The sequence below is a fragment of the Balaenoptera physalus genome (assembly GCF_965194825.1).
Source record: "Balaenoptera physalus genome assembly, chromosome: 4".
In the NCBI taxonomy this organism is placed as follows: Eukaryota; Metazoa; Chordata; class Mammalia; order Artiodactyla; family Balaenopteridae; genus Balaenoptera; species Balaenoptera physalus.
The window spans coordinates 77,489,992-77,516,954 of NC_138891.1; the positions used below are offsets into that span (position 1 = coordinate 77,489,992).

Consider the following 26,963-nt stretch of genomic DNA (forward strand, 5'->3'; position numbering starts at 1 on the left):
TTCCTGTCGACTCAAATCAGCACTAACGTGTGCTTGCATTTTCAGAACACAACTTAATTATTGACTGAGGGTAGCGCTGGCTCAGGTGCCCTCGCTGGGGAGAAGCAGTGGGCCTGGGATGTAGTGTGAGGCACTGCGCCACCTTGCGGGCAAGCTGGGAAACAGCGCCTCTCACAACCCTCAGCCCCTGAGCACCAGGGCCCAGCCCTGCCCTTCAGGATGCACAGTCTAAGACTCTGGATTTGGGCTGTCCTGGAGAGAAATGACTCTTTGACCCCTGCACCTTCTCATGCACCCTGACCTCTCTGCGCCTGGCCCTGCCCCCTCCCGGCCTTACCCCTACTCCATCCCCAGGCTGGTCCGGGAGGTGACAGGTGTCAACGTGAACATGCGTGTGGGAATCCACAGCGGGCGAGTGCACTGTGGCGTCCTTGGCCTCAGGAAGTGGCAGTTCGACGTCTGGTCTAACGACGTCACGCTGGCCAACCACATGGAGGCTGGAGGCAAGGCGGGGTGAGTGAGTGAGGGCAGCTTCCCGCCCGGCCCACCCAGGTGGCTATCATGGGGAAAGGGCTAGGGTGGGTAGGACCGGGTAGCCGCAGCTCTGGGGTTGGCAGAATTTAAGTGGAATTCCTCTAGTAACCAAGCACTGACGCCACACATGGCAACTTGTAGGGAGCGTGGCCCCAACCTTCACCCAGTCTTCACCCAGAAAATATTTACACAGGACCTGGTGGCCTGTTGTGAGATGCAGGAGGTCAGGGTAGACTTCTAGAGGAGGGAGGAACCCTGGATAATTTCGGGGGTGGCCAGGAGGTGGAAGGTGAGCTGGCCCGGCAGACGGGGCAGGATGGGGACAGGTGAGGAAGGTGAGGGTCGGGGGAACTGCCAGGCTGAGGATGGGCACAGGTAGAGGAAAACACAGTACTTCCAAGGAATGCAAGTAGAGCAGATGGCCTTTTAGGAACCAGTGGGAGAAACAGTGCCTGTGTTAAGGACATGCATGCCAGGCTGGGGAATTTGGACGCAATCCTGCAGTCAGCAGGAGCCACTGCTGGCTTCTGAGCAGGTGTGCAAAGTTTGTGAGAACGGAGGCCGTGCTCTCCCGGCAGGCCGATGTGTTACATTACTATAATAACGTGATGCCGATGTGATGCGGTGTGGTCTCGGTGAACATGAGCTGGGGAGGGGCCCACCGTGCCATCTTGATGAGGTTGGAGGGATACAGTCCATTGAGAGATCCAGGTAGGGGTTAGCACTTGAGCCAGAGTTTGGGGCACTGGGATTTGAATGATGACTGAGTTGGTTGCAGTTTGGTTCTGCATGGGAGCAGGGGTTCTGAATTCATGTCTGCTGCCCTCCTCTCCCTGCTTCCCCCCCTACCCGTAGACGCATCCACATCACCAAGGCCACACTCAACTACCTGAATGGCGACTACGAAGTGGAGCCGGGCGGTGGGGGCGAGCGCAACGCCTACCTCAAAGAGCACAGTATCGAGACCTTCCTCATCCTGCGCTGCACCCAGAAGCGGGTCCGGGGACCGAGGGCTGGGGTGGGGGGGGAGTGGGAGGGCTTCATTCTTTGGGGGGGAATGTTTCTTAGCCTGCTGCTGCTTCTTTCTCCTCTTACTCTTTCCTTGAGGCAAGTTCTGAATTTCTTATGCAGTCGTGGTTCCTGCATCTCAGGAAGGACCTGAGAGCTACAGAGGCTTTGTAAAGGCTGGTGGCAAAGAGGGGAGGTTTTCATTTTGCTTCTGTTGCAGAAAAAGCAACAGACCTCAGATCGGTTAGTAACAATACAACAGAAGGCCACGAGATGGAAAAGAAGCATCAGGGAACTCTGTGTATACCACGTCCTTTATTTCCATCTCGTCCCTTGTCTGTTGCCTAAACTAGGTGGATCTCGCTCTCTCTCTGCCTGTACTTATATACCTCTGTTTCTTGAAACTCTGTCTTTTCCCCTCTTGCACTTTCCAGTCGTTCTTCTTCCTTCTTTTGTCTCAGCCCACACTTGCCAAAATATAAAACTGAATTATTAGCAGACTTCAGTGTTCTATTTTTAATAGTGTCACGTTCCATGTTCTTAATATTTAAAGCAAACGAGGAGAACATTTTATATTTTATATTTTTCCTTAGATTAAAATGCCTTTTACTTATAAATCTTTCAATTGAATTTATCTATTGGTCAGAGCCCTTTGATAGAGAAAAGCTTCCCTGGTTCTTTCCTAAGGAGTTAGACTGAAGACAAAATTAAGCTGTGAGAAAAGTTCAGAGAAAGTCTTGGAGACAGCAAAAGTAGATTTTTCAAGGTGGGCAGAGCTCTTTGAGGCAGGTGTCCACCCTGAGAGGGACATCAGAGGGACACCTCACCCCCCACAGAAGCATATCCCAGCACACAGGACCTGGCTACGGGGTGCCTCTGAGGGAGCGGTACCAGGCCCTGCCACAGACATCCGGAAAGAGGGATGGGAAGATTTAGGTACTCTGGGGAAAGCACTTAGTGGCTTAATTGACTCATTTTAAAGCATTTGCTTGTTGTTTGGCTGGAGTATAAATGAACCGAAATCCTCCCAGGCCCCCTCCCACACTCCTCCTCTCTGCGGGGCCCATAGCGCCTCTGGCCTCACCTTCCTACCCCGCCCAGGCTGAAGGGTTACCCTCTGCCCTGGGTTCTCTGGGTCTTGATTCTTCTAGCTTGACAAGTGGTTCAGAAAAGATGAAATGGAGACAGAAAAGGCCACCCCCTGCCCCGAGCCCCGACCCAGAGCAGTGTCTGCTGAAGCAGGCTGTGTCCCCTCCCCTCTGCCTCTGATATGACAGGCTCCCTTCCCAAGCTCAGGGAGGGAGTTGAAGGGAAGGCCACCCAGGTCCCCCCAGGGCCTCTCCAACCCTCCACCTCGAGCTTGTTTGGATGGATGGACAGAGAGGTTGTGGTTGGCACATGGAGAGCTGGCTGAGGCCCTGTTGGTGTATTTGTGCAATGCGCGTCAGCCCTTGAATCTCACGTTCTAATGAACCAAACCTCCAGAAGCTGCAGGGCCTGTCCTACTACCCGCTCTGCTAGAACATGCTTGTTTTGGGGTGGAAATTGGAATCTCATGTTTCCTCTCCGTCCATCATCCCCCAAGCACCTTCAGACCCAGGCTCTGCCCACATCTAAAATTCTATGCCAGCAACAGATGTTCCCACGCCCCTTGGCTTTCTAGCAAGACAAACCTCATCATGCTGCTCTGCTGCTCCCACCTGAGGCTCCCAGCTCCCAGCCAGGGCTGGCGTTGGGGAGTTTGGAGGGATTTAGGGTGCTTTCTTGGGTGAGCTTTAGGATCTTGGCAGACCTCAGGGCTCCAGGCTGTGCAGAGAAGGGAGGGAGGCACTGCCTTAACCCCTACCTGGCCAGGCACCTGGGAGGAATGAGAAACTCCCTACCCACAGGCTGATGCATCTATGTTGCTCTCCCAGAAAGAAGAGAAGGCCATGATTGCCAAGATGAATCGCCAGAGAACCAACTCGATCGGGCACAACCCACCACACTGGGGGGCCGAGCGCCCCTTCTACAACCACCTGGGTGGCAACCAGGTGTCCAAGGAGATGAAACGGATGGTGAGTAGCTGGCAGGGCAGTGTGTGGGCCGCACTCTCCAGGGCTAGGGCCTTCTGTGGGTGTGAGGACTGGGCCAGGCCCCTCCTGTTACCCAGGGAATCTGGAGAGCCACAGAAGGAATCGTTGGAAGGGGGCTCACCCTGACTTTGGACCAGGAGACAGAGCGCCTAACTTCCGGCCCTGGGCTTTCTCCGTGGGCCCCACCATCTCTCGGCATGCCGGATTTGGCTTTGGAGCAGAGCGGTGAAGCCCCTTCTTCCCTCCCCCTTGGCAGACCTTGCTGGTGTAGGCTGGAAGCAGACCCATCTGGCTGGACTCAGGGTCCAAACAGATTCTCCAGGGCCTCTTGGCACTGTCTGGGGAGCCCCGGGGAGTTGGGTGGGCACAGGCTTGTCAGACACCTTCCAGCATCTGTTGCATTTCCCAGGCAGTTGAAACACATCTTCTGGCCCGGTCGCTCAGAAACCATCTCAGTGCTTTTTGGCAAGTGCCAGGTGATGGTCTTTTTGCCCTCCGTGCTGAGAAACACCCTGCTAATTCCAGTCTTCCTGTGGGAGCATGCAGGCTGAGTGAGCAGAGGCCGTGGTAGGGGTGCTGCCTCCATCTCAAGGGACCCTGCCGGCCTCAGAGGACAGACACCCTCAGCCACCCCCGCACACAGCAGGGACGGGCGAATTCAGGATGCCCTGCCTGGGTTCTGTCAGTAATGCTAGAAAGGAGACTTCAGAGGGTGGGAAGAGGAGAATGAGGGATGACAAGAAGTCAGTCTGCAGCAGCAGTGTTTTCTTTCTTTTTATCTGAGATCTTGGCTTCTGCACCTGAGCATATTCCTCAGGTCAAGGGCAGCCTGGTACCCAGGCAGGAGTTGCCCACTCTGAGGGAGGGATGGGTGAGGAAGCCGTGTGTGTGTGTGTGTCCACTGAGTTCCCACAGATCCAGGTAGAGGAATGGGGGGCATGCCGACACTAGGATCCCCACGTTGGGGGCCTGTGGATCAGACTGGGTTTAAGCTGCAGCAGCAGGGATTAGAGAGAGCCTCCATGGGAGTCCAGCTGAGTCGGCAGACAGATCCAGGGGTCTGAGGGAGGGGACAGGCTAGGGACCAGTCATTCTGCTCCTTGCCAGCTAGCAAATCGCAGATGACAAAGGTTTAAGGAAAATGTACAGAAGAAAAAAGTGAATTGAGTCAAGATCACCATTTTAACTTTTGGTGGTAAAGAAACAAGTCGCAGGACACCAAGGTCCTAAGCGACGAAGAGTGGGAAAGGTCAGCCTTGCCCCAGGGCTTTGAACTTAGACGTCCCAGACCTGGTCAGTGCCACCAGGGCTCCAGGCACCACTCCCGCTCCCTCCAGGCCCCTCCCCAAAGCCAAGAGCAGTTGCTGGATCCCCCCTGTTCTCACCCCAGTTCTTGCATCATCTCCTGTGGACTCTGTACCCACATGACCAGGACGGCCAAGAGGTGAGAGAGGGAGTGAGAGGAAAGGGGGGAGACTGAGAGCAGGATGCAAGGAGGGAGGCTCTCATCCAGGTGGGAGGAAAGAGAAGGACAGGGGAGCAGGAAGACCAGAGAGGGAGGACAAAGGGGGTAAGGGGGAGATGGTGGGGGGAGCAGGAGATGAAGGAGAGCAGGGAATAAAAAGATGGGGCAGGACAGAGGTGGAGAGGAGGAACCACCAGCAGGCAAGAAAGGCGCCTGCCGGTACGTTCTCCGTTTAAAATCTTTGGAAGGTTTTTTTCTTTAGCGATATTTGGTGTAGGTGGACTCTTTAGGTATTTCAGAGTCTCCAAGGGGGCAGTTTGGACTATAAGCAAGCACCGATTTGGCAGACATTAATCATTGTTAGGACAAGAAACCTTGGAAGAATTAGCAGAAGGGCCATAATTGGGGAAGCAGTCTCAGGGGAGACTGGCTGTCGGACAGGCTTCTCCGTGGTGTTGGTTGCTTCGCCCAGTGGGGAGGGAATGGGAAGTGATCACAAGGCTCGGGGACACCCCTGTAGAGGGAGAGAAGAGGCTCCCCATCCCCGTCCTTACTGGGCACAGTCACCCGAGGGGCCAGCATCAAAGTACCATCCCCTGGGCCCCTGCCTGCCCAGTGTCTAGGCCAGGGGTGGGACAGGATCTGGCAGCTGCCAGGCACACCATTGACTTTTGGTGTTAAACTCGCCCAGAAACCCTTGGGAAAGATAGGCAAAAAGAAAGCCTCTACCCCGACTTCCACTGAAGATGCGGTGGAGGGGAGGGGATTGGATTAAGCAGTGACTGAGAGCAGTTAGAGGGGAGTAACTCGTAGTCAGCAGTTTATTTCTTTAAATCTTGTTCCAACTTTTACTCAGCTTTTAAGATGTAGTAATGAGCTATGCTCATTTAGGCATGAGTGCCTAAATGAGTTTAGACACGAGTGTTGTAAGGTCTCTAAGGTTCTTTTTTTTTAAATTATTTTTATTTTTATGTATTTATATTTTTAATTAATTATTTATTTATTTTTTGGTTGCGTTGGGTCTTCGTTGCTGCTGGCAGGCTTTCTCTAGTTGCAGCGAGCAGGGGCTACTCTTCGTTGCGGTGCGCGGGCTTCTCATTGCAGTGGCTTCTCTTGTTGAGGAGCACGGGCTCTAGGTGCGCGGGCTTCAGTAGTTGTGGCTCACGGGCTCTAGAGCGCAAGCTCAGTAGCTGTGGCGCACGGGCTTAGTTGCTTCGCGGCATGTGGGATCTTCCCAGACCAGGGCTTGAACTCGTGTCCCCTGCATTGGCAGGCAGATTCTTAACCACTGTGCCACCAGGGAAGTCCTCTAAGGTTCTTTATTAATAAAAAGGTTGATGGGAGATCGTACATGGACTCCTGTTCATCTAAGCAGGCCCGGGTAAGCTGTGCATTCTCCAGAGGTGGCAGGCTGGGCCCACGTGTTCCCCACAGCAACTTCACCAGGGCAGGCGTGCAAACCGGAGTCTGCACCTCAGTGTGGACGAGCAGAGGGGCCCACGGCCTCTGCTCTTGCTGTAGGTCAGACGGAGAGGACTCGGGGACCAAACAGAAACACTGAGCTGAGCTGCTCCCCAGAAGTGCTGAGGCACAACGGCAGGAGCCCGTCTGAGGGTCCTCCTTGCCGGCCGAGGACCGTTGTCCTAGGACTAGAAAGCAGGTCAGGGGACTGGAACCCAGTCTGCTGGCCTGTGTTCTTAAAGGCCCTTTGCCGTGGTTTATCCACCAAAGTGTTTGCTGACTGCGGTCAGTTCACCACCCCAGCCCAGCACCCAGGGAGCCTAGAGCGGACCTGGCCCCCAACACCAGCCCCCGCAAACCACCAAAGGAGCACTGGAGGAAGTCAGAGACAGGTTCACTAGACACATTTCAGGTATAGTTCCGAGCTATAGAGACCAGCGTAGGCATAACAGGGCTTGGATGTCCTCCGAGTAAAATCGTTGCCGGCCCCTGTGGTGGAGATCAGCAGGCCAGCCCCTTGCCATGGTCTGCAGAGACTGGCCTGTCCGGACTCCCCGCTGCCCACTCGAGCTTGTGCCCTAGAGATCCTGCCTGCCCCCAGATGGGGCACTCACATGAGAGACCCCAACTCCTCTAGCCTCGAGTGGGGACAGTGAGGTGGGCGGGGCCCTGCAGCCTGGACCGAGGGCTTGGTGATTCTCAGAGGACGAGGAGAAAGGAAGACAACCACTGGGCAGCCCGGGAGGAGCTCAGAGCCCACGGCTGGGCACTTGGATGTGGCACTAGGGGCTGCCAAGGCCCCTGGGAGCCCTGAGCTGGTGGGGAGAATAGACAGCACCTCAGTGCCCACGGGCCCCATGTCTGTTTCGGAGCCCAGCAGCTCCGGCTCGCAGAGAGCATCATAAACCCCACTCCTCAGTGGGAATGAAGAGAGCTGTGTTCATTTGGGGTTTGGGTTCCCCCAACATTTGCCAAGCCTTCTGGCTGCCCAGCAGTGTGTTCCATGCTGGGCCACAGGGACAAGAGGCCACCCTCTGTCCTTGTCCTGGCAGCCTGAAGCTGCCTGTCCTGGGGTGCTTGTGCCTCCCCCACTGCCTCCCAGATCCCACCCCTTCCCATTTTAGGGGCCCTCCCTCCATTCTGCCACAGTTGGTCAGACCCTGACACACTTCTGTCCTTTATAGATGAACTCTAGGTAGGGCCTTGAGTTTGGCAACCAGTAAGGGCCCTTCCCACCCTCACCCCTGCCCCGTGTGTGTGAACATCAGAACAGTAATCAAACCGGGGCAGGCAGGTTCCTCACCTCCTGGGTCCCCAGCCAGCTCTAGCCTTATAAGAACACATTGGTTCTCGGATACCAGAAAAGCTGTTGCAGGTATCCAGAGTTTAGTTTTCTTAAGCTCAAAACTTGTGAATTCCCAGGAGATTTTATGTGTGCTTGGCGGGAGTTGAGGGGGTGAGTGTGCATGAGCTGTGTGTGGGCACAGGTGTGCACGGGCGTGTGGGGATTGATCGGCCTGGCAGTTTCTCTTATTTCCATCTGAGTAAGTGGCAGAATTGGGAGGGGACCCACCAAGCCCAGGGTCCAGGAGGAGGGTGAGGGAAGGTTTGGGGAATGACAAGGAATTGGGTATGGGGACAGGACGAGCTTAGACTCATGGATTTTGCCAGCGGATGAAGTAAAATCACAGTGCGCCCCCAGCATCTAGCACGGAGCCTGTCCCAAACCCAGCTGTGTTTGCCAAATGAAGGAAGGAGGGGATGACTGGGTGACAGTGCCCTCTGTGTCCCAGCTCCTGGTGAACTGTGGAGAGGGGATGAGCTGCAGCCTCCCCGCTTTCATCCCCTTGGTTCTCATCCTCCTCTCCTGCTCTCTCCGTCCCTCTCTTTCAGGGCTTTGAAGATCCCAAGGACAAGTGAGTAACCTGTCCTCCTTCACTTCAGCTCCCTCGGCCTGGGGGATGTCTCCAAGTCTGCCTGGAGCTCAGTTTCCGTACTTCATGGAGAATGAGCCCAGGTCCCGCAGTCTTGGCTGGGAGTGAACAGAGCCCACTGCACCTGAGAGACAAGCAGCCCGGGAGCGCAGGCCCCCGGCAGAGAGGCTGGGCCTGGGCATCCTCCAGTTATAATCTCCACTCCACGCACACACACACGTGTGCACACGCAACTACACACAACACACTCCGCACATGCATGTGCGCGCGCGCACACACACATGCAGCTCCCAGGAAGATGCAGGCTTTGCACATTGGTCACCAGCGCCTGGCCACGTCCCAGCACCCTGAAGGAATGTGCCTGTCTCTCTCCTCCACTCCCCAGTCTCAGGGGCTGTCAGAAATCCCACTCGAGGACTGGGCTCCACTCTAGAAGTAGGGTGTTTAGTTCAGCACCCAAAGATTGTGAAACGTGCTTCCCAGAGAGTCCCCTGGGCCAGGCGAGAGCAGCCAGGTGGCTCCCAGGCCCTGCGGCAGAGGACTTGCCTCCTGGTCTCAGCCTGCAGTTCAGGATGACAGTACAGCTAGAGAGTGAAGAGCAGAGACTGTTACCTGTAGGGGAAAAACAAACCCTTGAGAATAATTCATATTATCATTATCATTCAATAATACATCAATAGGGTTAGAAAATCCTTATTGTCAGTGAGGCCCCCCAGCCCGCGGGTCTGAAACTTGGGCAGTTTTCTGTGCATGTGAGTACTTGGGCTTCGGGCCGTCCTGGTGTCAACCCCAGCTTCCCCACCCCTTATTAGAGCTGATCAAGCCCCTCTGATGGGTCCGGGTGCACGGGCTGAGCCGGCCCCCTAGCGGTGCCCCCTGGTGGTCAGCCTGTCTTGTGTCCGTGCCCCTTGCTCCCCAGGAACGCCCAGGAAAGTGCGAACCCCGAGGATGAAGTGGATGAATTTCTGGGCCGTGCCATTGACGCCAGGAGCATCGACAGGCTACGATCTGAGCATGTTCGCAAGTTCCTCTTGACCTTCAGGGAGCCTGACTTAGAGAAGAAGGTACAGCACCCTGGGGGGGACCACCCGCCACCCCTACCCCGGTGCAGAACCAGGACCAAGGGGAGGGCAAGGAGACAACAGGACGGCTCCCTCCCTTGTCTCCACCCTGGAAAGAGCTTCTTCTTGTCACTTCCATTTCCCGGCTCTGATGCTGCCCTAACCAGGAAATGGGAGTTTTAGGGAGACTTCCTTGGTGGAAAAGGATATATCTTAATTTCTTTGTGTCTCAGTTTCCTTATCTGGGAAATGGGGATTTTTAACATACCTACCTCATGGTGTCAGAGTGAGGATTAAACACATCCATGTATGTAAAACACATGAAACAGTACCTGCCACATAGTAGATGTTCAATAAACATTGCTATTTGTATTGTTTTTATTGCTATTGTTATTATTATTATTATTATAGTTACCAATGGACCATCCAGCTGCCTTTGGCACACTGGAAACTCAAAGTATTAGAGTTGGAAGGGGCAGTCAAGAGCTCTTTGTCCTATCTCCTTAAATTGTGACTGAGAAAGTAAAGCTCAGAGTAGCTGGGTGACTTGCTCTAGGCCACCCAGTGAAGTAGTGACAGAGCCAGAACGAGACCCTGGTCCAGGGTCTTTGCTACATGTCACAGGGTCTCCCTTGTGTTCCGTCAACATGGGCTCCTGTGAACTCACGCCGTGGTCAAATGAGGCACACCTAATCAGGAGGGAAGAATTATGGGAAGGGAACTTAGTCTGTTTACCAGCATAAATGGAACTGACTCATGGATTACCCTCTCTGGGTGACTCTCTGCCAGCACAGCCATTTGTGCAGCTGGTTGGTGTCGTGGGAAGGGTAGGGGCTGGGAGTCAGGACCTTGGAGATGAGCTCTGTGACATTGGACAAGTCGAGTGACCTCTCTGATCCTCAGTTCACTCATCTCTGAAGTAGAAACAGCAGCAGTCCTGTGCCTATTTCCTGGGGCTCTTGTGAGGATGTGCAGTGATGGTTGCAAGCCCCAGCACGTGTTCTGGCATGTAGTTGGTGCTCAGGAATGTGAGCCGTGATCATTATGAATTATTCTCATGGTGACCCAACCTGCAGAGTTTCTGGTTTAACATAATGCAACGGCCCTCCCCACAGGCACCACCATATAGTGAGTGGACTGGTTTCTTGAGAGCTAAGGCTAGTGCTGGTTCTCGACTGGGTCTTCCAAGTCTTGGGAGTGGGCTGTCCCGGGTATGTCTGGGGTGGAGGGGGGCTGGAGCAGACAGGGCCAGGTGCCTCCGCCCACTCACCCTGCCCCTGTCCTCTCAGTACTCCAAGCAGGTGGATGACCGATTCGGTGCCTACGTGGCATGTGCCTCGCTCGTCTTCCTCTTCATCTGCTTTGTCCAGATCACCATTGTGCCCCAGTAAGTACCCCATCCCTTCCGGGCTCCCTCCTCTGGCTGCAGGGGCTCCAGGGGTGGGAGGGGAGGTCATGTAGGAGAGCAGAGGTGGGAGACTGAGCTGAATTTGCTCAGGCAGGGAGAAAAGTTAACAGTCTTGTCCTCAGGGAGACCCGGAAGCCAAGAGTCTGCCTCCCCCATGATGGGTGGGCCATGTGCTCATTGCAGGTGGAAAACTTCTGTCTGGGCACTGCCCAGCGCACGGGAGACCCCTTCTCTCCACTTCATCCTCTCATCCCATTTTAACACAGACCACTGTTGCCCACTGAGTCACCCAAAGTATTCACCAGGCTGGTTTCTGTGTGACCTTTGGTTCTTGCAAAAAAACAGTGTATCTTCAAAAAATAAGGGTTTTATGCTACTCCAGATATTTCAAAGAATGGATTTCAGATTCTGAAGACTTTTCCCTAAGAGATGTTCCTGAAATCTTCTGAGGACTGGCTGTGTCACTAAGAGAGGCCTGTGGCTTCCAAGGGGACCACTCTGAAATGGGCTGTTGGACATGAAGTGTTTGTTAAGTAGTCATTCACAGTAGGGTCACAGCTAAGTGAGAAAGATAACCGCTCCGTGTATGTATGTGTGTGTATATATATGTATATATGCACATATATATACACATATTTTTTTACTTTTTATTATGTAATATTTCAAACATACAGAAACGTAAAGTAATTAATATAATCAACACTCATCCCCTAGATAGAACAATTGTTCTTTTTTTTTAATTAATTTATTTATTTTTGGCTGTGTTGGGCCTTCGTTGCTGCGTGCGGGCTTTCTCTAGTTGAGGCGAGCAGGGGCTACTCTTTGTTGTGGTGCACGAGCTTCTGATTGTGGTGGCTTCTCTTGTTGCAGAGCACGGGCTCCAGGCGCACGGGCTTCAGTAGTTGTGGCACGTGGGCTCAGTATTTGTGGCTCGCAGGTTCTAGAGTGCAGGCTCTGTAGTTGTGGTGCACGGGCTTAGTTGCTCCGCGGCATGTGGGATCTTCCCAGACCAGGGCTTGAATCTGTGTCCTCTGCATTGGAAGGTGGATTCTTAACCACTACACCACCAGGGAAGTCCCAGAACAATTGTTAATATTTTGCAAGAATTTTTTATCTATCTTTTTCTGATTTTTTTAATTGATGTATAGTTGATTTAGAATGTTGTGTTAGTTTCAGGTGTATTTCTGATTTTTTAAGGTAAATTTTAGACACAAGGACATTTTGCCCCTAAACACATCAATATACACCTGTTTTAATGGCATTTTGCTTCTTAACCACAATGCTTTATGTACCAAACAAAACTAACTCCAGTTCCTCTACAATCATCTAATACCAAGTCTATATTCAAATCTCCCAAATTGTCCCCCTAAATGTCTTCTACTCTTAGTTTATTCATAGCCAGGACCTAGTCAAGATCCACTGGATGCATTTGGTTATGTCTCATAAATCTAACTTAATCTGGAAGAGTCCCCTCACTCCAACACCTTCTGTTTTTCATTTTGAAATAATTATAGACTTAGAGAAAGGTTACAGAAGTACTACGGAGAGTTTCTGTACATCCTTCCTCCAGTTTCCCCTGCTATTGACAACTTATATAACTGCAGTAGAGTGATCAAAATCAGGAAATAACACTGCAATGATATATGAACTAATCTGTAGGCTGTATTCTAGTTTCATCAGCATTCCCCCAAATGTCCTTTTTGTGTTCCAAGAGCTGGGCCTGGACCCCACATTGGATTTAGCTGCTGTATCTCCTTAGTCCCCCTCCAATCTGTGATGCTTCCTTGGCCTTTACTTATCTCTCATGGCCTTGGCACTTCTGATAAGTACTGGCTAATTAATGTGTAGAATCTCTCAAATTGGATTTGTCTGATGTTTTTTCATGATTAGATGGAGGTTATGTATTTTTCACAAGAATCCCACAGAAGTGATGTGTCCTTCTCAGGGCATCATATCAGGAGGTACATGATGTCAGCATGTCTTATTACTCAATGCCTTTTATTTTTTATTTTTATTTTTATTTTTTTTAAACATCTTTATTGAAGTATAATTGCTTTACAATGGTGTGTTAGTTTCTGCTTTATAACAAAGTGAATCAGTTACACATATACATATGTTCCCATATCTCCTCCCTCCTGCATCTCCCTCCCTCCCACCCTCCCCATCCCACCCCTCTAGGTGGCCACAAAGCACCGAGCTGATCTCCCTGTGCTATGCGGCTGCTTCCCACTAGCTATCCATTCTACATTTGGTAGTGTATATATGTCCATGACACTCTCTCACCCTGTCACATCTCACCCCTCCCCCAATGCCTTTTATTTTTAATGGCACTTATAGTTGAAGAGATGGCCCTTGTGTTTGTGTCTGCTATGACCCTGTCAGGATACCACAGGTGAAAACCAGACACTGGCAGCCAGCTGCACCCTGGTTATGCAGTTAATGTCCGTTGCCCCCTGCACTGAGACCATGCAGAGCTGGTGGGATTGTGGGTCTTTACTGGCATAGGACTCATTTTCTGTACTGAAATGGAGCTATAGGTATAATAAGCAACCTAGACTTTCCGTCCCATTGCAACTGAGAGTCTCCTTCACTTGGGTGTACAATCCTGCCTCTTTGCTGCTTCTCTCTTTCTGTAGCGTGGCTTGGGGCTGGGTTATTCCAGATCCCTGCTCTGCCCGCCGTGGCTTCACTCCCTCCTCTGGCCACGGCTCCGAGCTGCTAAGGCATGGATGGAGGTCATTCTCTGGCCATCCTCTCCCCAGGGAAGCCTTAAAAGCTACTTTAAAGGTCTTTCTTTCCCTCTGAAGAGAGTTCTCTCCCCTGTTCTGTTTGTTTCAGGCAGCTTAAGTGCTGGCTTCTGGGGGAGCCTGGAACAAAGATGCCTCCCTAGAGGCATTCGCCTGCCTTCTTATGTCCTCCACTTGCCTTTAACCTGCTGACAACACCTGTCATGTCAGGCTGTCTCACTCCCTGAAAGGGAGAAGGAGTTTCTGGGGCCTCCTGTGGTTGGTAGGGAGTGCTGTGCCTCGACCAGCCCCTGCCCCAGGAGGGCCACGGCAGGCTACGGATGGAAAGTCACTTGCAGTTCTTTCGCCCGAGGATACTAGCCCTTTGTGAACATTGAGCTCCCCAGTGACCTGCCTCTGTGCGGAGGGACAGCAGGAGATCCTTGCAGTTTTTACAGCTGTTGTTGAGCTGGGTGGGAATAGGGGAACAGAAACTGAACAGGACTTGTGCGGCCTGGCAGTAGGAAGGGGACAGGGTTTAGGGACTCTGCCCTCCAAAGGGACACATCACTGCTGTTTCTCAGAGTAGCTGGTTGGGCTGTTGACAAATGCATTTCTATAAATGATGGCCATTTGTCAAACCAGTGTTCAGCCTTCACAGTTACTTGTCAGGCCATAAGTGACTACCTAGAGGGAACAACCAGGTGATTTTTAAAATGGGTCCTTCCAGGCTAAATGAAGTGAGTCTATGGATAGCTAAGAATTAGGCAAAATATTGGGCAGGTGTCACCCCATTCTTCATTTGGCTCCTGTGTGGGCTATGCTCCCCCAGGAAAGTGACAAGACCGGGAGGAAGGGCAGGAGCCAGACCGTTATGGAGGCAGGTCCTGAATCGGTTCACAAGGCTCTGTAATCCCTCCTCAGTGAGTCAGGGGCCAGGCACCCAAGACTGGGCAGGAGGTGCAGGAGAAATGGAGCAAATTCTGCTCCCTTCGCAGGGCCTCTCAGAGCCCCAGGATTCCCCACCTCCTCTCTCCTTCCAGCTCCGTGTTCATGTTGAGTTTCTACCTGACCTGTTTCCTGCTGCTGACCTTGGTGGTATTTGTGTCCGTGATCTACTCCTGCGTGAAGGTGAGTCCAGCTTATATTTGAACCCCAGTCGCCTTCTTCCCTCCCTTCCCAGCCCACTGATAGGGCCCCTCCCAGGGGCTGGAGAGTCACACCTGGGATCCAGGTGCCTGATGCTGGATCACAGCTCTTGATTGGCATTCGCAGCAGGCCAGACTGCAGGGGGTGTAGTTTGTCTGAGGAGCCTTATTTGTACTGGCTGTTTCAGTTAGCCTTTGCAAATCTCTGCGAGAAGATACTGTTGCTGCCTCTTCCTTCTGTCCCCTGGGTATCAGGTAGGCCAAAGGAAGGGCACGTAGCACAATGCCTGGCACAGAGCAGTGGTCAGTAAACATTTGCTGAAAGAATGAGTGTGAAAGGGATCGCTCTCGACACCCCTTCTCTGTTCCAATGTGCCCTGGAAATGGCCCTGGAGGGAGGCCATAGAGATTATGGCTTTTGAGCTGCCCATCATATAGATGACAGGGAGACCCAGAGTGGTTCATTGTTTCAGGCAGGGCCACACAGCTAATAGCATGCGCGTGAGACCCTGTTCTGTGTTCTTCTCACACGCCGCCTCTTAGGCATGCTGTGTCGCCATCCAAGCTGTGTCCTTCAAGGGGACCTGACCACAGGTCATTAGGGTCTGTTGTAGAAATCACTCAGGTTCCTGTTTGCCTTGCCCACCAAGCCTCTTCCTCAGTTCCTTCGCCACTGGTTTAAGAATTCCCATGGGCCTTCCCTGGCAGTCCAGTGGTGGGACTTTGCCTTCCAATGCCGGGTGGGGGGGCGGGGGCGGGGCGGGGCGGGGCAGGGGATGGTGCAGGTTCGATCCCTGGTCGGGGAGCTGAGATCTCACGTGCCTCATGGCCAAAAAACCAGAACATAAAACAGAAGCAATATGGTAACAAGAATTCAATAAAGACTTAAAAAATGGTCCACATCAAAAAAAAAAAAGAATTCCCTGATGGGGCCAGCCTGGTTCCAGAAACCTCTGTGTCCCAGCAGAGACAAGCCCTTTCTAACTTCTGCTATAACCATTTCTCTGCTCCTCCCTGACACTCACTTGGAGCCAAGCCCCTGGGGGGCCCAGGCCCTGCCAGCACTCCCTACACCCTTTGCGGTGGGCACCGTGTTCTCCTTCCTGGGGGATTGGACCTTTGTCATCTCCAAAGTCCCCTTTCTTGCTCCATCCTCCAAATAGAGTCCTTCATTAGGCTGTAAACTGTTTGATCACCTGATGGTCAAGATCTTGGTGGACTGATCGTCAGAACTGGAAGGACCTTAGAAGCATCTGGTGTACTGCAGTGTGCCCCTGAGCAGGTGCAGAAGTGGATGCCCAGAGAGGGGCAGGACCGGCCGGGGTCACTCGGCAAGTTGGGCAGTGTGCTCAGCCAGTTCCTTCGCTGCATCGTAGGGGTTAATCCTGGCTCCCTGCCTCTCCACCAGCTCCTTCCTCAAGGCTGTGACCTCCCTCCTGCTCTGTGTTCAGTCCCTCTTGCCTTTTGGTCTTGCCGTTGTCAGGCACCCCCAGCCTGCTTTTCCCCCAGTGGGCAGTCCCACTTTCTTCCTCTCATGGCTATAAAAGCACGCCGTACATTCACAAGAGCCAAAAGGTGGAAAAAACCCAGGTATCCATTAACAAAGGGGTCCCCACCCCCCGGGCCTCGGGCCTGCACCGGTCCTCGGCCTGTTAGGAACCGGGCCGCACAGCAGGAGGTGAGTGGCGGGTGAGACAGCGAAGCTTCATCTGCGGCTCCCCATCGCTCGCATCACCGCCTGAACCCTCGCTTGCATTAGCTCCTGAACAATCCCCCCCCCACCCCGGCCGTGGAAGAATTGTCTTCCACGAAACCGGTCCCTGGTGCCAAAAAGGTTGGGGACCGCTGCATTAACAGATGAACAAATAAGCAAAAGTGCTATGTCTGCACAATGGCATATTGTTCTACCATAAAAAGGACTGAGATTCTGACACATGCTCCAACATGGATGAACCTTGAAGACATTATGCTAAGTGAAAGAAGCCAGACACAAAAGGGCATATTTTGTATGATCCCAGTTCTATGAAATATCTATTCTAGACAAATTCATAGAGACAAAAAGTAGACTATAGGATAGCCTGGGCTGGGGGAGGGGGAGTGGAGAGTTATTGCTTATTGGGTACAGAGCTTCTGTTTGGAGTGATGAAAGGGTTTTGGAAATAAATAGCAGTGATAGTTGCACAACATTGTGCAGGTAATTCATGCCACTGAATTGTACGCTTAAAAATGGTTAAATTGGCAAATTTTATGTTATATATATCTTACCGCAATAAAACAACCTAAAAACAGCATACCATAGCTAAAAGGCCCTCTTAAACATTCTTTTGCTGAACACTCAAAAAGAATCTTAAGTCATAAACTGAGGCAAAGTCATTGTTTTGTTTGTTCATCTGAGGCACTTAATTAGGCTATTAAAATCAGAATCAAAGCTATCTGTTGTTTACAATTTTTAAACTGGAACCCAGCTTCTCTCTTTTCTATTAGCTGCTTTGGTGAACCTGAGCTTCATGGACTTCATTTGGTTTGTGTTCCCTGACTTGCATGTGTATCTGCTGGTGGGGGAAGAGGAGGAAGCAGAGGGGGAGGAGGTGGGGAGGGGAGGGGACGGGCCCCGCCTGCACTGGCCATTTTAAGTTAGTTCCTTGGTCTAGTGAATTCTTTTTGCCACTGTTAGAGATTATTTATAAAAGTCATTCCTGCCTCCTTGTGTTTTATTGAATCTACCTATTTTGTAATCAGTGTCACAGTCAATAATCTTGTTCTCAATTCCTTCATCCAGCCCAGTGATCTTTCTGACGGCTCTGAGGCCTCAGTTTCCTAAGGGGGAGGCTGGTGGATGGAACCCTCCCCTTCCTGCCCCGACTCCATTCCGCCCACCTCCCCACACCCTTCCACCAGAGGAGCTGCTTCTTCCATCTTGCAGATGTAGAGCTTCTGTAAGGAGTTTGTTTAGAAAAAAAAGTGCTCTGTGACTTACCAAGCCTGAAACCTGCTGATCTGGACCAAGAGTTGAAGAGACACTAATACCCATCTTGGGCTCCTAGCTATGTGCTTCTCTCACAGCCTCTGAGAAGCCATTTTCTCAGCATTTATCCACTTTCTGGAAAGTAGACCCCAACCTGAGCAATTGTGTGTAGCATGCACTCCTCTTCCAGTTAATAATCAGTCTTCTTTCCTCTTTGTGTTGTGGATTAACTGCATAGTAAGATGTGAAAGGGGTAAGTCTCCCTTTTGGCATCTCTGCAGCAGGGCGGCCTGGCCCCCCTTCCCCTGTCACACTGCCTGCAGGCCGACTGACTGAAAGTTGATTGTATCACCTTTTCAGGTACTGCCGTGAAGCTGACTAGACTGGAATTTTCAGTGTCATTCTGTTTTTCCCTGTGAAAAGATTTGCCAGAACTCAGACATTTTTCATCTGATTTCCACAGTTTCTCAGAAATCATGGCTAGTGGCTTTCCGATGAGATACAGCAGTTCCTAAATTACCCCTGCCCGCTATGGGCTCCGCAGATCCAAAGCCAAGCGGTTCTGTCAGACATGGTCTCTTTCTCTGTTTCATTTACTTTTCAATTTCCCCAAAACAACTTGGACTTACTTTCTTAAATCATCCATATTTTATCCTTTTTGAAGAAAGAAACATGAAGAAAGCGTAGTCTGAGTTAGTCAACGTAGTCGTCTTAGCTGTCTGTCAGGGAGCAATTCCTGGGTCCTTTCTGTTTTTCTGAAATGTACTGCTCACCAAAGGCTCTGATTGTTTTTTCCATCTTGGGCCTGTATGAGCTTTTCCTGACACAGCCTGGCCCAGGTCACACACACACACCTAGATTTCTCAGTGAGGGTCATTTTGTGCCTTGGTCTTCATCTTGTCCCCCAGTCCTGGTCTCGCTTCTCAGCATCAGCTGCCCTCTGGAGCCCCTCTGTCTCTGGGATGCCTTGTCCCAAGGATCATCCCCTGAGCGTGTCCTTCTGGGGAAGCTGTCTTAGAGGGCCAGTCTGAACATCTGCACGCACCGCTCCTTCCTTCCCTTGGCATCGGTGCTCATCTGGGCCCCAGAGCTGCTTTCATCAGAGAAAACCATGCTAAATCCCTTCTTGCCATCACATGTGGTCCAAAAACTCAGCGAATCTCGGATTGGAAGGGGCCCGAACAGTGAGGCAGCCCAGATACCCTCCTGAGGCCGGAACCCCTTTGCATAACCCTGCAAGGGGTGGGCCAGCCTCTGCCGTGTCAGCTCCAGGGATGGCGAGCTCACTCACGTCTCTGAGTGCAGCCCCTTCCCTCTTTGGCCAGCTCTGACTGCTCCGTCAGTCCCCCTGTGGCTTGTGCCCCCTCATCCTGTGAGGCAGCCCAGGCCTGCCCCTGGCAGTGCCAGCACTTCTGCTGCCACCGCCCAAGTGGGTGGAAGAGAGTGGCTCCCTTCTGTCCCCCCACTTGACTGGGCCCCCTTTCTCTCCTGTGGTTCATAGCACGTTCTCACTCAGAAGGCCAAACTCTGCTTTCCTGCAGTTTGGGGGTTGGGAACAGATAGGCCCAGAAGGAGTACTCAGCTATAGGGCTGCGCGCACGCGTGTGCGTGTGCGTGTGCGTGTGCGTGTGTGTGTGTGTATGTTTAAATCTCTTTCATCTTCCAGGCTGCTGGCTCCCTCTTGGCTTGCCTCCCACCGACCTCCAGGACCTGATTGTCTGAGCTCCTGGAAACTGACCAGGGCTTCCTCTAGGCCCTTGTCTGCTCTGTGCAGTCACCTAAAAGCCTCCTCTCCTCTCCCCGAAGCCTGAAGCTAGCCAAGTCCCGCCTTGCCAGCTCTCCTTCCTACCACGCCCTCCTGACTCCTGTCCACAGCTTCTAAAACAGGGCCCTACTCCTCAACCAGTACCTCTCACCTCCCAGCTGGCTTCTGTCTTGTGACGACTTCAGAATCCCCACACTCCCCTTTGCAGAGGCTCGGGGTCACACTTTGTCCACTTGAAGAGGATGTGTTGCTGTCAGGCACATGTTTGTTTGGGGGTGGAGAATGCTTCATTTTCAGGAAGCAGATCTTAGGTTCCTCCCATGGCTTTTAAGTCAAGCCATCTTGGGTCCAAAGCCCAGCCATGCCACCTTGACCAGCGTTTCCCAAACCTTTAAGGTGGCTTTCATTATATCCACCTTGCAGTTGAGGAAAATGAGTCTCCAAGCGGTTAGACAGCTTTCTGTAGGTCCCGGAGCTAAGAAGTGGTATAGCTGGGGTTTAAACCCAGATGGTTCTTGCCTCCAGAGCCCACAGTCCTTCCCTCCAGGACACTGCCTTTGTTAATATGTCCAGTTGACTGCTGAAAGACCAGGTGATAAGAGCGGTAGTCAGCGTCTACTACCTGTCAGCATCTGCCTGTCTTGTTCTGAAGTTTTCATATCTTTAAAAATGTTTTTCTGAAGTAGGAGCCACTGCTTCATTTATTAGCTCCTTGTCAGAAAGTCTGTTTTCTTACATTTTTTTGCTGTCAGATTTCATCACCTTCTTTCATTCCTGCAATACCCTGGTCCCACATGGCATACAGGGAGCCAGGACCCCAGGGAGGTCATTGATTTGCCTGGAGACTTTCTGAGAGGCCAGGATCAAAACTGTCCCTCACCCTAGTCATGGTTTATTAATTGTGTCGCCATTCCCATTTTTCAAGTTGAATTGATTTGAATTAATCATATTGGGGTTGGAACTTTTTTTTTTAATTGATTCTTTTTCTGAGCTCTGATGGTGAACAGGTATTGAGCAATTGGTTTGCACAGACCCAATTATCCTTCCAGAAAAATGCTCTCCAGGATCTGTATGCAGCTGTAGAGCAGCCCTGCGAGGAGATTCTACTCCAGGTGAAGAATTTTATTGTCCACACCGGGGTTAGTAAAGGTGGGATTTGGGGTCAACATACAGGTGAACTTTTTGTTACAGGAGATGAGATACTCTATAAAGCAGTGCCAGGGCAGGATGTCAAATCTTCTGGAGACTTCAAAAAGGCAGCAATTCCTGGGTTCCTGCTGAGACTTTTAAGTCAAGAGCAGGTCTTTTGAAAGGGTGACAAGGGAAAATGGTTTGTAAAAAGCCAATGCATTGAGGTAATCACTCATTAGATGTTAGAGCTGTAGCAGCGGTCCCCAACCTTTTTGGCAGCAGGGACTGGTTTCGTGGAAGACAATTTTTCCACGGAGGGGATGGGGGTGGGGGGCTGGCTCAGGCAGTAATGCGAGCGATGGGGAGCGGCTGATGAAGCTTCACTCGCCCGCCTGCCGCTCACCACCTGCTGTGCGGCCCGGTTCCTAACAGCCCCGGGGGTTGGGGACCCCTGAGCTATAGTATTCCAGGTTGGATTTTGTTTAATAGCCTGCAGTTCTTCTCTGGGTAGCCCCTGTGGGGCTCCTGGTCCCAGGTTCACCAGGAAGCCTGTGTGCATATACTGTTCCCCAACCACCTTCTATAAAGGCTTTACCATCTTCTAATAAGTGTTGTCTAAATCAGTCATTACACTGGCGATGAAAGAAGCCATTCAATTGATGGATAGGGTGATCAGGACTGAAATGGTTTAAGCAACACGGGGGATGGGGGGATGAAATGGCAAAATTTTAAGCAGGCAAAGATTAGAAGCCATCTGTCTTACCATTTCAGAGTAAGATCCTCATGCTAGTGCCAAAACACTTTCCACAGCTGTGAAACCAAAAATTCCTATAACGAGAAACAAGGACTTTTGTTCTTATCGGCAACATAGCTCTTTAAAATGCAAATATTAAGTAAATTTTCTATTGAATTTAACAGCTTTCAAAGCACTTTCAAATGCATCATTTCATAACCACCCTGGAATATCTCCCACCCTGGAAGGTAGATATTCCCTGTTTACCAATAAGGAAACTCAGAGCCCTTGATGACTTCCCCAGGATCACACAGTAAGAAGCTGAGCAGGATTTTTTTTTAAATAAGTGCTTTATTGAGATATAATTCACATACCATCAAATTCACCTTTATAAAGGTTATAAAATTATAATTCAGTAGTTTTTACTATATTCATAAAGTTCTGCAACTATCACCGCTAATTCCAGAACATTGTCATCATTCCCCAAAGAAGCCCCATACCTTTTAGCAGTCACTCCTCATTCCCTGTTCCCCACAGCTCCTAGCAACCTCAAATCTACTTCCTGTTTCTATGAATGTGCCTGTTCTGGACATTTTGTAGAAATGGAATCATACACTATGTGGCCTTTTGAGACTGGCTTCTTTCACTTAGCGTATTTCAAGGTTCCTTCATGATGTACTATATGACTGCGCTTTGTTCCTTTTTATGGCCAAGTAATATTCCATCGTGTAGATATACCACATTTTGTTTATTCCTTCATCAGTTGATGGATATTTGGGTAGTTTCCACTTTCAGGCTGTTATTAATAATGCTGCTATGAACATTTGTGTACAAGGTTTTGTATGGACTTATGTTTTCAGTTCTCTTGGGTATGTACCTAAGAGTATAATTGTTGGGTCACATTTTGAGGAACTGCAAAGCTGTTTTCCAAAGCTGCTGCACTATTTTACATTCCCACCAGCAGTGTACAAGGGTTCCAATTTCTCTACATCCTCACTAGCACTTGTTATTATCTGACTTTTTGATTATAGCCATCCTGGTGGATGCGAAGTGGTTGCTTTTGTTTTTGGTTTGCATTTCCCTGATGACTATTGATGTCAAATATCTTTTCATGTGCTTATTGTCCATTTGTGTAGATTCTTTGGAGAAATGTCTATTCATAGTATTTGTGGGCTTTTTTTGTTTTGTTTTGTTTTTGGCCGCGCCTCGTGGCTTGCGTGATCTCAGTTCCCTGACCAGGCCATAGCAGTGAAAGCCTGGAATCCTAACCACTAGGCCACCAGGGAACTCCCTGTTTGTCCATTTTTTAATTGGGTTATTTGTCTTTTCTTGTTGAGTCGTAAGAGTTCTGTGTATATTCTGGTTATAAGACCCTTATTAGATATATGGTTTACAACAATTTTCTCCCATTCTGTGGGTTGTCTTTTCATTTTCCTTTTCATGATCATTTTTAATTTATGGTAAAATATACATAATATAAATTTTTTATTTTAACTATTTTTAAGCTTACAGTAGAGTAGCATTAAGTACATTCATATTGTTGTGCAGCCATCACCACCATCCATCTCCAGGACTTTTTTATCTTTCCAAACTGAAGCTTTATACTCATTAAACAATAACTTCCCATTCTGCCCTCTTCCCTGGCAACCACCATTCTGCTTTCTGTCTCTATGAATTTGACTACTCTGGGTACCTCAAAAAAGTGGAATCATATAGTATTTGTCCTTTTGTGACTGGCTTCTTTCATAATGTCTTCAAGGTGCCATCCATGCTGTAGCATGTTTCAGAATTTCATTCCTTTTCAAGGCTGAATAATATTCCATTGTGTATGCATACCACTTTTTTTTTTTTTTTGTATACCACGTTTTGTTTATCCATTCATCCATAGCTGGACAGTAGAGTTGCTTTAACATTTTGGCTATTGAAAATAATGCTGCTATTGGGCATATACTCAGAAATGGAATTGCTGGATCATATGATGATTCTATGTTTAATTTTTTAAGGAATCATCATACTGTTTTCTACAGCAACTGTATCATTTTACATAACTACCAGCAACAAACAAAGGTCCCAATTTCTCCACATCCTCACCAACACCTTTTTTACTTTCTTGATGGTGTTATTTGAAGGAAAAATTTTCAAAATTTTGATGAAGTCCAACTTATCGGTTTTTTCCTTTTTGCTTGTGCTTTTGGTGTCATATCTAAGAAACCATTGCCTAATCCAGTCACAAAGATTTACTTATATATTTTCTTTTAAGAGTTTTGTAGTTTTAGCTCCTACATTTAGGTTTCTGATCCATTTCAAGTTAATTTTTGTATATGGTGTGAGGTAAGCTCCAAATTCATTCTTTTGCATGTGGAGATACAGTTGTCTTAGCACCATTTGTTGAAAAGACTATTCTTTCCCCATTCAATTTTCTTGGCTACCTTGTCAAAATCAATCAGTCATAAAGGTAAGGGTCTATTTCTGGACTCTCACTCTATTCCATTGATCTCTATGTCTATTAAAGCAATATTTTAATCCAAGCTTATGTTCTCCAAATCACACATGTCTTTTCTTCTGCCATGTTAGAGGGTTCAGTCAGAGTGCCTCCTTTATTACCCCAGAAGGAACTGTTTTCTCAGAAGAATGCCACAGACTTGATGATCCATGAACACATCTGAGAGGCACCCTTGCTGGGGACATGGAGGTCCAAGGTCTTCATCACTCAGCCTAGAGCCTGAATGGCTTGCAGGCCTCTGCCACTGCTGCATTCCTTCTCTGTGGTCCCTTCTTTCCCTCTGCTGAATAGGAAGTGGCCTTGTTGGAAGGGTGGAGGAGGATTTGGGGTGGAAAGATATACTGCTTCCCTACATGCATGCCCAGCCCAAAGCCAAAGACTGAGGGGGTAAGCAGGGCACTTTCTTGGTGTCAAGAACTATGAAGGGTCTGAGATTTGGTTTTACCCTAATTACAAGCTAATAAGTTAGCTTGTTGCTCTTTCATAGATACTGGCAGATGTCACGAGACTCCTGGGTCAGAGACAAGAGACTGTATTACTCACAGCATAGCAAGCAGCACAATCATCAGCATATTTGTGTTGGTTTCCCAAAGTCCCATGGGGGCAACCTGATGGGCCCATGTAGACACCCTGCATGTAGTGAGTTTGGGTCACAGCTGAGGAACACTGGACCAAGGGCCCGGTACTTGCTGGCCTTAAACATCGTAGCACACAAGCCAGTCCTCTCCACACTGGGAATGAGCAGTCACACCGTGGTCACACTGTGTCCCCTTGCCTACTTAGCTGTCTGTGTGACCAGCTACAGAAATGCTCTGTATCAGAGGGTGGAGAAGCCTTGCAGTCTGGCACACTCAGCCAGAATGTGCAGGTGTGCTCAGGGGTCACACAGGAAAAGGCACGCCTAGAACCCTGGCCTCCAGGCTCTGGCGAGTGCTTTTTCCACCACCTTCGTCTGCCCTTAGGCGTTTCCAAAGGACACATGGCATGCTTGCAGATCAGCCTTACCAGGAGGCATTAAGGTAGGTAGGATGGGGGAAGCACGAATCCACTACTTCGCTTTTCTGGGGTCTGTCAACTTCTTTTTTAGTCTAGGTTGCTTGGGAGATGAAGAGCACATGGGGGCCAAGGCCAAGTGTATCAGATTTGGTAGACCCAATCATTTAATTACCAAAACCGCAGCGGGTCTTGAGTGGACATACAGTTTGTCTAGCTGAAGGAAATATAGGGAGGATTAGGTGAGGGAAATGGCAGATCCATGGGCATCCTGCTGAAGAAAACTCACTTAATTCACATGACTGGGGCCCCACTGTCTGCTTACATGCTGCTCTGCCCCCTTCTCACGTGCCCATCCCTTTCCTCCAGACCCCAGGTTCTCTCCAAGCCCTCAGACCCACAGCTCCCTACTTCTTCCCTGAAGCCTTCTGGCCCTCCCTGGAAACGTTCTGGGCACCTCCATGTCTCCTTCACTCCCACCTCCTGCCCCTCCCTTACTGTAACTCCAAGCGGCCCAGCATTCACCCAGCGGGTACATGTGCTTTTCTCTCTGCTTCCCCGTTGGGGTGAAGGTAGCATCTTTCCTTTCATCCTACCTCTCTTACCTGTGAGCTCCCCAGGTGGACCCCCTCCTGGCCAGCTGCAGAATCTGTGCTGTGGTTGGCCTGGAAGCAGGGGTGCAATGGTGCGAGGCTGGAGGCTCGCCCACAGGGAGGGGGTCAGGAAAGCCCCTGTGGTTCTGTTGGTGAGAAACGAAGGTGGGGAGGGCCTCCACCGAGCTCCTCTGTGGCGGTGTGTGGAGTCCACTGAATTCTGTTCCATCTCTGTCCTCCCTCTGCCCTGCGACAGCTCTTCCCGGCCCCGCTGCAGAGGCTCTCCAGGAAGATCGTGCGGTCCAAGATGAACAGCACCCTGGTGGGCGTGTTCACCATCACCCTGGTGTTCCTGTCGGCTTTCGTCAACATGGTGGGTGGCTCCACCTCCCCAGCGCCTCCTCAGCCCATTGGGTGAAACCCAGTGGAGCCCTGTACCTCACAAGCATGGGCCGGGAGGAGACTTTCCCCCAGGCCCTGGAAGTTCTTATTTGGGTCTCACCTCGGGTCTGGGATCAGATTTAGCTCCTAAAGCCTCTCACACAGCCTTCGGTCCTCACTCTCGAGGCTGGAGGAGCCAGAAAGATGCAGGGAAGTATGCCCCAGGGGAGGTTTACAAGCCCTGCCCTGGGTAGCTGGGCAAATCTTGCCCGTTCCTCAGCCTCTTCCAGGCTCCTCTCCTGTCCCGGCCAGTGTCAGGCTGCACCTGAGGCGAGGCGGGTTGGGCACCTGCTGCCTGTGGAGGTGGGCTACCCTGGCCTGGTCCCCACAGGCTGACCCTCTCCTCCCCCACCAGTTCACGTGCAACTCCAAGGACCTGTTTGGCTGCCTGGCGGACGAACACAACATCAGTGCCAGCCAGGTCAACGCGTGCCACATGGCGGAGTCAGCCGGCAACTACAGCCTGGGTGACGAGCGGGGCTTCTGTGGCAGCCCCTGGCCCAACTGCAACTTCCCCGAGGTACTGGGCAGGGAGGGACTGGACACAGCTGGGGACCTGCCACCCCAGCCCTCTCTGCCCTTGGCTACTCTGATGGACAGTCAGGGGCCCTCAAGCTCACTGCCATTCCAGAGACCTCCTTCCCCCTCAGTCTCTCTCACTCTTTGTGCCAAACACCAGTGAACAAGGCCGACCTCCTCAGTATAGCAGTAACAACAATAATAGCATAGCTATTGTTTATATGGTATTTACCATGTGCCAGACACTGTGCTAAGGGCTTCACATTTACTCATTTAATCCTCACAGCAACCCTATGACAAAGATACTGTTTTATACAGATGACACTGAGGCACAGAGAGGTTAAGTAACTTGCCTAAGGTCACACAGCTAGTAAGTGGCAGAGCCAGAGCTCCCACCCAGGTCACCTAGCTTCAGAATTCTTGCTCTTAACCTGAAAGCAGAGCTGTTTCTCAACCCTCAGCCTCAGCAGCATACCTGATAACGGCCTCAGGAGGACCTG

The 26,963-nt window shown here is 50.7% G+C and overlaps 1 protein-coding gene across 2 annotated transcripts in view; it reads left to right on the plus strand.

Moving 5' to 3' along the window:
• ADCY5 (adenylate cyclase 5) overlaps positions 1 to 26,963 on the plus strand; it is a 173,198-nt gene that overhangs the window by 108,351 nt on the left and 37,884 nt on the right. The window contains exons 6-15 of one of the 2 annotated variants that reach the window (XM_082460949.1): positions 355 to 513; positions 1,390 to 1,531; positions 3,459 to 3,599; positions 8,437 to 8,459; positions 9,397 to 9,541; positions 10,828 to 10,925; positions 14,716 to 14,803; positions 24,880 to 24,936; positions 25,760 to 25,876; positions 26,300 to 26,464. In XM_082460949.1, coding sequence (XP_082317075.1) covers positions 355 to 513; positions 1,390 to 1,531; positions 3,459 to 3,599; positions 8,437 to 8,459; positions 9,397 to 9,541; positions 10,828 to 10,925; positions 14,716 to 14,803; positions 24,880 to 24,936; positions 25,760 to 25,876; positions 26,300 to 26,464 — 1,135 coding nt within the window. The remainder of the gene's footprint in view (positions 1 to 354; positions 514 to 1,389; positions 1,532 to 3,458; positions 3,600 to 8,436; positions 8,460 to 9,396; positions 9,542 to 10,827; positions 10,926 to 14,715; positions 14,804 to 24,879; positions 24,937 to 25,759; positions 25,877 to 26,299; positions 26,465 to 26,963) is intronic. The other variant, XM_082460950.1, reaches the window with a different exon arrangement.